Source organism: Crassostrea angulata, chromosome 10 (assembly GCF_025612915.1).
Source record: "Crassostrea angulata isolate pt1a10 chromosome 10, ASM2561291v2, whole genome shotgun sequence".
NCBI classification, from domain to species: Eukaryota; Metazoa; Mollusca; class Bivalvia; order Ostreida; family Ostreidae; genus Magallana; species Magallana angulata.
In genome coordinates, this window is record NC_069120.1 from 15,507,625 (window position 1) to 15,516,134 (window position 8,510).

General features: G+C 36.6%; 3 protein-coding genes across 3 annotated transcripts; 1 reads left to right on the forward strand and 2 right to left on the reverse strand.

Annotated features, from left to right (window-relative positions):
• Positions 1-3,279: 3,279 nt before the first annotated feature.
• LOC128164615 (uncharacterized) lies at positions 3,280-3,755 on the reverse strand. The gene is made up of 2 exons (XM_052828553.1): positions 3,533-3,755; positions 3,280-3,425 (listed from the first exon to the last, which is right to left on the reverse strand). The coding sequence occupies exons 1-2, from the start codon at positions 3,753-3,755 to the stop codon at positions 3,280-3,282; spliced, it is 369 nt and encodes a 122-aa protein (XP_052684513.1).
• A 160-nt stretch (positions 3,756-3,915) lies between these two features.
• On the forward strand, positions 3,916-4,676 carry LOC128167970 (uncharacterized). Its single transcript, XM_052834000.1, has 2 exons — positions 3,916-4,120; positions 4,458-4,676. Exons 1-2 carry the CDS (start codon positions 3,919-3,921, stop codon positions 4,556-4,558), a joined length of 303 nt encoding a protein of 100 aa, XP_052689960.1. The 5' UTR covers positions 3,916-3,918; the 3' UTR covers positions 4,559-4,676.
• An 11-nt stretch (positions 4,677-4,687) lies between these two features.
• On the reverse strand, positions 4,688-8,445 carry LOC128167969 (uncharacterized). Its single transcript, XM_052833999.1, has one exon. It carries the CDS (start codon positions 7,216-7,218, stop codon positions 6,046-6,048), a length of 1,173 nt encoding a protein of 390 aa, XP_052689959.1. The 5' UTR covers positions 7,219-8,445; the 3' UTR covers positions 4,688-6,045.
• Positions 8,446-8,510: the final 65 nt, after the last annotated feature.

The following is an 8,510-nucleotide window of genomic DNA, read 5'->3' on the forward strand; positions in this document are numbered from 1 at the left end:
ATAGTTTGTTTTTCTCGATAACTTTGCAACTCAGCTGCCCGACCCCGTGTAATTTTTCGCGGGGGGTGGGGGTGGGGGGGGGGGGGGGGGAGGTCTTGTCACAACTTTGTGGTATGAGGATGCATTTGGAGATATTTTCTTAATTCAGCCGAGGCCTATACTTTAACAATGTGTTGCATGTACTCTAATAACAATGGCGTCGGAAGCAAATTGAAAAAAAATATTGACAAGAATTCCCATAATCATGAAAATTCTAATCCGTAGGGGTAAGGTATACCAATAACTCCAATCTTACCTGTCCAATTTTCCCCCCAAATCATGAAATTCCTAATCCGTGGTGGTGGTGGTGGTGGGGGGGGGGGGGGTGCTAGTATACCAACTATGACTCTAATTTTTAATATCACTATTAATATTTCATTCTCTTTAAGGTCTTTTAAGGAACAATTTTGTTTGTTGCGAGGAAAAAGTAGGGGGGGGGGGGGGGGAATCCTCCCTGTTGCTATGTTCCTAATGGTTAGGTCTAACTTGGCAAAAAGGGGGTGGGGGGGGGATAAGTCCCCCCCCCCCCCCCCCCAGCCCCCCTTCCCTGTTCCGACGCCTATGAATAAAAATGCGTATATACATGTATCTTTATACACGTGTATTCAAACAAAGTCATTAAATGTAATTTTTTTCAGTTCTAAGAGGATATCTGAAGCCGATCGAATTCTTTACTCGCATCTTTTATCCATTATCTTGATAAAATGTACACCAATCTCATAATTTAATTTTCCGAAAAATAATACCCTATGAAATGTTGTTATCCAGAGATAATATGATTATAGGCCTACCTAATATATTGTTTTTTTTATTTATTCCGTCCCTATTCCGGCGATTACGGCATGCCTTTACCTGCAGCTAGCCTTTTACTATCAGTGACGTCACTGTTTCCATATAAGGTCATGTCAAAATTCGACAAACTTGTAGACATTACATTTGTCAATCTGTATCATGTCAGATGTGCTATTGCCGAGCCTGAGATACAAATGCAGAAACTACGGATTGAAAGTGTGCAAAGTTGAAGGTTTAATTAACTAATGTAAACAATAAAGTTGCAAAATGTGCATCATGCGAAGGAACTGAGTCAAATCTTACACGTGATTATGCCCGAGTTTTATAGGTTACACGATCAGAATTACACATATTCATACTCAGGCTCACACATCAACACGATTGCATATTCGAATTTACAAGTTTACATGTCTGGATTTTTGAACACGATTACCCTCCATACATTTATTTACATTATTGTTTTGGAATAAAATACAAGAGGGCTTTTGGACATCTCTGGTGATTTTTATTGTCTAAAAGCATCAGTTTTCGACAAGAGTAACTCGATCATCGGTTGAATTCATCCGAAAAGGCGAAAATAAATAGTAGAAAGTTGATTTCACCAAGCTGTGTGTTGTTGCTATGAAAAAATAATTACTCAGATGAAGTCGTATTTACCAAAAGAATTGACCTGTAGGGGAGATCGATCTCCCGAAAAAATCACTTTGAAAAATCAAAGTTCATTTGATATTTTCTGCTGTACTTATTTCTCAAATTTTCAAAGTTTCATTTAGAACCTAGCATATTGCGTTTGTAATTCTTAAATTAACCTTCCAAGTTGGCTAAAAACACCAAATTTTCAAAGTTTCATTTAGAACCTAGCATATTGCGTTTGTAATTCTTAAATTAACCTTCCAAGTTGGCTAAAAACACCAAAGGACTATGCGCGGTATGGTCAAATATCTGCCCCCGATTTCAACCAATTTTTAAATAGTATCGTATAAAAATGAAATCTTCACAAATCATTGTAAAAAGGATGCCTATAACTTATTAAAAATGATTTTAGTCATCATTGCTCACTCCCTGTTTATCTATGAAGTCACCTAAATGACCTAATTCCCGCAAATTTGCAAACAAATGAAGATATTCTCATTTTTGCTCTATATTTTGCATTCGGAAGTATAGAGCGCAGGTCTGCTCAAGTGCGATTTTAACATATGTTTTTCTTCAGATAGTTATACATATTATACTAAAAAATGGTACTTGAGCAAGCCTGCGCTCGATGTTTCCCAGTCGAATAACCATCGGAAAACACCCATATTTTGCTACAAAACATCAATTTATCAAAATAATGCAATATTCATGACGTCATTTCTACATTATGACGTGACGTCACTGTGGTGATAACCTTTCACACCTTTATTTTCAATATGATTTTAACTATCTTTCACCTTATTTTAAAGCTCTTTCTAAAACTTTAATTTTGGGGGGCAACAATTGCATAAAACCGCACTTAGTCCTTTCAGAGTTACTGGAGACAGGTGCCACGTATCTAAAGAAATCATGCCGAGCAAAAACTGTTGCGTTTGCCTTTCCACAACAGCTAGAGATAATGGTACAATTGTGGCAGAAGTACTGCAAAGTAAAATGCGGTCGTTCTTTGCAAAGAAAGGTCCTTTTGTGACATTTTGTGACATTTTATGCCAAAAAATACAGGAGGAAGGTTTATTGATTAGAAAAAAATGGCTGTGGGTCAGTTAATGCTTTCCGTCCCCTTGCCATTCCGGCATCAGGTACGTCTCTTTATACAAAGGATACAGCTGTTAATACGGGAAGGAATTCAGTTGAATGTACAGTGAATGATGATAGTGCTCGAACGCCTTGTAAAAATCATTCTGCATCTACAAACATCACTCTTCCTGTTATTTCTGTTGAAAAACTAAGGCATTACGTACATTAGTTGTCCAAGAGTCAAGGATTTGCAACCTTTGAAATCCCGTCACACGAGACTTTTGATAGTTGCTTATTGTCCCTGGTTGTAAATTAACGAATGTAAAGTAAACGCATCGTAATATAGAATGTAAAGTGAAAAATAAAATTTAAAGAAAATAAAGTTTTAAAAAGTCCATAACTTATTCTGCTTGGACAACGAGTCATTTTTTTCCAGTCACTATACATTATGAGAACTAGAACTAGAGTTTACTGTGTATGGCTCAAAATAAAAAAGTGGAACGGAAATTGATATGCTTTTTGTAAAGACAGAAACCAATAACCATTACCGGCCCGGTAGGTCGTTTCTTCTTTTTTTTTTTAAATATACAAGTAATCCTTTGTCAAGAAGTTATCCAAAGAAGGATGTTCTTTTAACATTAATCTTATTGAATCGACACCAATAACTTTTTATACGGCCTTTGCATCAGAAAATAAAATGTTTTAAATGTATTTTTTATTCGAAAGACCAGTTTAGATTTAATCAGCACTTCTAGTGATGTTAACATATTTTTCGAGTCTCTCCATTTCTTTGTAGGCGACTTCTATTTGTTTCTGTACGCGGGCCTCCTCTCTTCTCTTTTCCGCCATCATTTTTTTACTGAAGTGCGCCTTTCCTCGAGTCTCTGTTTAATTACAATGATGAATATATTAAATCTGACAATTTATAACGAATATACATGGATCTGGTGATCGCGATTCCTAATTTATCAGGTGGTTTCCTTTTAAATACCTCTACTTTTTTCTGATTCCTCTCTTTTGAGTTCCATCAGTCTGCGAGGCGGCATCTTTGGGGCTTCCTCCGACACAAAGGTCAGACCAAATGCTACCCCTCCTTTCTTTTCAGAGACCACCTCTGTTACCATTGTACGACATACCTTATCGTACACTTCTTTCTCCTCTTTCATGACACCGACTTTGTTATTTCTAGCCAAACAACTCTGAAACAATCCCATTGCGACTTCGAAGACAAATTCATCGAACTGTTTCTATCAACTTTGACGATATCGATTATGATTACGTCACAAACAAGAGGTTATCGTGACGTAGAGTTTGTTATAACGCATGAATTAAGTTAAGGTATTGTGACGTCACAATGTACTAACACACATACTTGCCATGGGCCTGTTTGAATATCTGACCAGAAACAACAAAGTCGGTGTCATGATGGATGAGAAAGAAGCATACGATAAGGTACGTCGCACAACAGTATTAAAGAAGGTGGCGGAAAAGAATGGTCCAACATCTACCTCAGAAGGTGCTCCAAAGATTCAGCCGCGCAGATTGTCTGATGAAAGTAAAGGCACAGAGAAACGGAAAAGTAAGCTTGAAATTGTTCTTTCCAAAAACCTTAATTGGATGGATACACCGTAGATTTGGAAATTTACCCAATGATTTTGTTTTCACTATTTTCGCGATTTACGATTCTCTGCAAAGTGAAACACTGTAGAAATCCCTATGTCTAATATATATTAGAGTACATTTTCCTACAGTCCATTTAGAGCGGATCAAGGTCTAATTTAAATTAGATCGATTTTCCTAACGCGTGAAATTTGAACTATCTTAATTGGTACTATGTGACAAATTATTGAAGTTAATCAGTTAAAAAGACTTGCGGTATTCAACAGAATGAACATCATAACGTTTGTTTTGCACAGAGAGTCAAGGAATGACAATGGCAAGAAAAAAGAAGCTGGCAAAACAAAGAAGAGAGGAGGGCCTTACATTCAGAAACAGACTAAAGAATTGCGATTATTAGCGAGATATAAAATACGCTGTCAAAAATTGTAATCATTAGTAATCATAAACTTTAAAGTAACTTTTTAAACTTTCTCGATCCTGGATTTGGCTTATAATGGATCAAAATAAAAGAAAAACATATCAGTCTTTCATTCTGTATTTCTCTTCTATCACAAATCTCCCTCCTTTTCAACGCATATCTTTATATACCCAGGAATATACATGCACGCTAAAGTAGTTCGATAATAGCTCTACGTCACAATAAACCTTTTACAATTTGGGTTTGATTTTACATTTGACAGAGCTTTGAGATGTTCGGTATTGATTTTGCTCATCGGGCGTCTTGTCATCAATGTTGAATAAGCAATTTTAAATTAGAATGGGAATGTATGTACAAAAAAATAATAAAAATGGTGATGTTGAGAAACTTGATGACGTAAATTATTAGAATGCGTTTTTATCATTTAAAACTATTAAGCTTTTGGTGAATGAGTCCATCTATTTCCAAAATTAGGACTACCTAATTAAAATTTATGTAAACTCATTAAATAAAGATAAAAAGTACATACTACAACATCACAAAACTGGTTGGATTATATTTCTGCTCATCAGTTTGCTCTGTTCACAGAAATATTACACAAAATATAAATATAAAACCGTTTTAGATGTTACCAATTTTTCCTGAACATTTCAGGTAGTTAAGGGCCTTGAGACATTCACCTTACGTCCTTATTTTTAATGCCAGTGCTACCTCTTATGGATACCCTTTGTTGTGATTTCACTTCTTCGTGTTAATTGGAGTATCATTCATCTTAGTTAATATTTTGTTCCCAAATACCGAGACAATTTTTGGAAAATTCAATAGGCACCAAAAAATTCCCGATCTCAGAGAATTATTGAAGGTTCGACTATGTCCTTTCTAAGGAAAGCAGTAGGATACCCCCACATTATAATTGTTTTCTATGGTGCGTTTTTCAATAAAAAGACTAACATTTTTATGTTGATCAAAATCATTTTATAAATCTATAATTATGAAATTCTTCGATAACTGATTTTCGCAGCATTAAGTTGATTAAAGTCCAATAGTGACTTTTGAAAATCCTCTGTGAATATTCAGTAAAATACAAATATTTTGACTGCAATGTCTACCTTTCGTTAATGAGTTTGTTAAAAAATATCAAGCTTTTTTATTTTCAGCTTTTCCAAGTTTTTTTTTATAATCGATCAAAAAAAGGCAATATACAATGATGCAATAAATGATGGCGGTTTAAAAACAAACGCCAATGCATGCCCGATTATATCCCAATTCATACAACAATAACGGCATGTTTAGCAATCGTTTTTGAGATTTTTCAAAACTTAACAAGAAGTTCTTTGGAATTATTTCAGTACATAACCATTGGCCGAATGCCAATATAGACTAAACTATCACAGACAACATAATATCACGAATTATCACAGACAACACAATCAAATAAATAGATTATACAGTTGAATCCACAAATATCATACGGATGGATACTGTGAACAAGTGTTGGCCCAAATCCGACACTTTCTGAACAAGTCCATTGGCCTTTTATTCAGCTCTGCCAAGGAATCACCGAGGGACGTTGTGTTTTTCTTTGCTTTAGAGCGAGACAGACTTTTGTGATACATGGGGTACAGAGGTTTCTCGGACGATTCATTGCGAGGAAAAGACACTGTCTTTTGGGGCCCTCGGGCCTTTTTCGTTATTTGCTGGTAATCCGAAGGAATATCATCCGAAATTTCGGAAACACAAGGAGATTTCGATGATGGGAGATCTTCCTCGCTAGATCCCAAACCTGACGTTTCTTTCTTGTTCGGATTCAGGAAATGGTCCAGACGACGCATCAGAACAAACGTCCTCTCGTTGTTGACCTCTTTTGGCGGACAAACGGGATCTAAAGTATGTTTCCGGGCGGAATCAGGAAAAGTTTCCGGCGGATGGATAACGTTCACAAGACCGTTCCTGGTTGATCGGAAGTTTGTGTTGTATCTCAGACACCGGTCCTTATCTTCGTTGTTCCCTATCCGACTCATGGGGACGTACTTTTTGGGTAAGGGTTTCACAACTCTTGGATTGGTTTCGCGAAATCGCACCGGTTCATATTTGGGTTCCATATCTTTTGGCGTTAATTCAGTTTTCTCATCCAGTGGACTATAACTGGATCCATATGTATTATACGGATCTTTCTGTATTGGATCTAAAAATCTTTTTCTCCCTCCCGGGGTAACCATATAATCGGGTGCGCTTAATTTGGATCTTGGGCTTGAGCGATAGAACTGACTGTCCTCAAAATTACTGTTCATAAAAGTACTATTCATAGAAACATTTTTCTTGAAATCTGACGGAGGTCGTTCTGATTGTGCGCGTGGCTTCGGCGTTGATGAATGAAATTCATCTTTGAGCTGTTCCTTCATCAACATTTCGTTCTGAGCCTTAGATTGGACGGTTTCTGTTACAGGCCTAATCGTCACATAGTTTGTCCGCCGAAACTGTCCGAGTTTGGGCGCGTTTGACTTCCATTGTGTTTCCGCTAATTTATCAATACGGCGCAAATACTGCTGCCCTCGGCGTATATCCGAAAGTCTCCTGTCGCGCACTTTCGAATCAAAATTAAATTTTTGTTCCGAAATTGGCACATGTTCCGATATCATTTTTGAACAGCAACAAAGTTCAATAAGACTTTTTCAAACAGGCGAAGAAGGAGTAATAAAATCAATCGGCGGTTCTTATGTATGACTTCCCGCTATCCCTTTCCTCCTTTTAAATATCAAAAATTCTCCATCAAATCCGAAAGGCTAATCCGTCAGTGTTAAAAATGTTAGCAACAGACAAATGTCGGTCATTCAAATCAATAAATAGCTTCACACATATATCGATATCCAATCTGAACTGACTCTTCTTATCAAGCTTTCGTTGTTTACATACTACCTTAGTAAGTTATTGTTTATTCCGCGCATTAAAAGCCAGGGGCACTTGAATCCCAATCAGCACAACTTTGATCTCGTTTCATCGGTCGTTGCTATTCTCTGTTTAAATATTACTTAAAAACTGTGTCTATCAAGTCAATAACATTACCACGCTGATAGTCAATCAATCCCAAAATGAAAGTTAATAATTCATAGCGTTTGTGAAAACGTTGAAAGGATCCGGTATATCGCCGCCCGCTTTTATTCAAGATCTCGCGATCTTTTCAGTTTAAAAGTCATATTTGATTACCTAAAGAAATCCTATCTGAAAACAAGTTATTTAATAATGGTAAAGAAAGCAAAGAAAAGAACTTTATCTATGCTGTCGCGTTTGCTTGAGAAAATAAAGTTTTGCCACTTAAAGCAAACCTTTAAAGATTATCCCTATTTAACGGTGAATGTGCACCTGGTTAAAACATCAACATCTGAAGAGGAATTTAAAACGTTCGAAGTATTTTTGGCGTTACAAACAATGGTACAATGAATTGATTACAGCAATAAGAAACAAGTGACTTTTTCTAAGACGCCTTTTTCTTCGGAATGTTTACCTCGTACACAATAACGTTATCGACATACGGACAATCTCTGCAGGGTCGTAAATCTCGGTACGCACCCTCGGTACTATTTGACATGCAGAGTTTTTTAAGTTCTATAGGTGCCGTAAATAAGGAGTGATTTGTGCGCCTTTTATTTTATTTCAAATGCATTGTAAGCATTTTTATACATTGTCGTATTTTCACCGCACTGCAGACGTTTGTTTGAAAGATCTTTTACCACTTTGAATTGAATCGCAAAGAAAGAACTTTTGAAAACGCACGCATTTTCATTGTACGTAACGAAATTGAAACGATTTTATTGAATTTCAATATAGCATATGGTGGTGAAATGATTCCGATAAAAATACACATAGCTATCATCATGCGCGGATCTAGAATTTATTTCCGGGGGGGGGGGGGGGGGGAGGGGGGTCCAAGGGA

Coding starts and splice junctions, on each gene's coding strand:
- LOC128164615 (XM_052828553.1), bottom strand. CDS start 3,755: ATGGGATTGTTTCAGAGTTGTTTGGCTAGAAATAACAAAGTCGGTGTC. Junction 3,426..3,532: donor GGAATCAGAAAAAAGTAGAG/GTATTTAAAAGG, acceptor GTAATTAAACAG/AGACTCGAGGAAAGGCGCAC.
- LOC128167969 (XM_052833999.1), bottom strand. CDS start 7,218: ATGATATCGGAACATGTGCCAATTTCGGAACAAAAATTTAATTTTGAT.
- LOC128167970 (XM_052834000.1), top strand. CDS start 3,919: ATGGGCCTGTTTGAATATCTGACCAGAAACAACAAAGTCGGTGTCATG. Junction 4,121..4,457: donor AGGCACAGAGAAACGGAAAA/GTAAGCTTGAAA, acceptor TGTTTTGCACAG/AGAGTCAAGGAATGACAATG.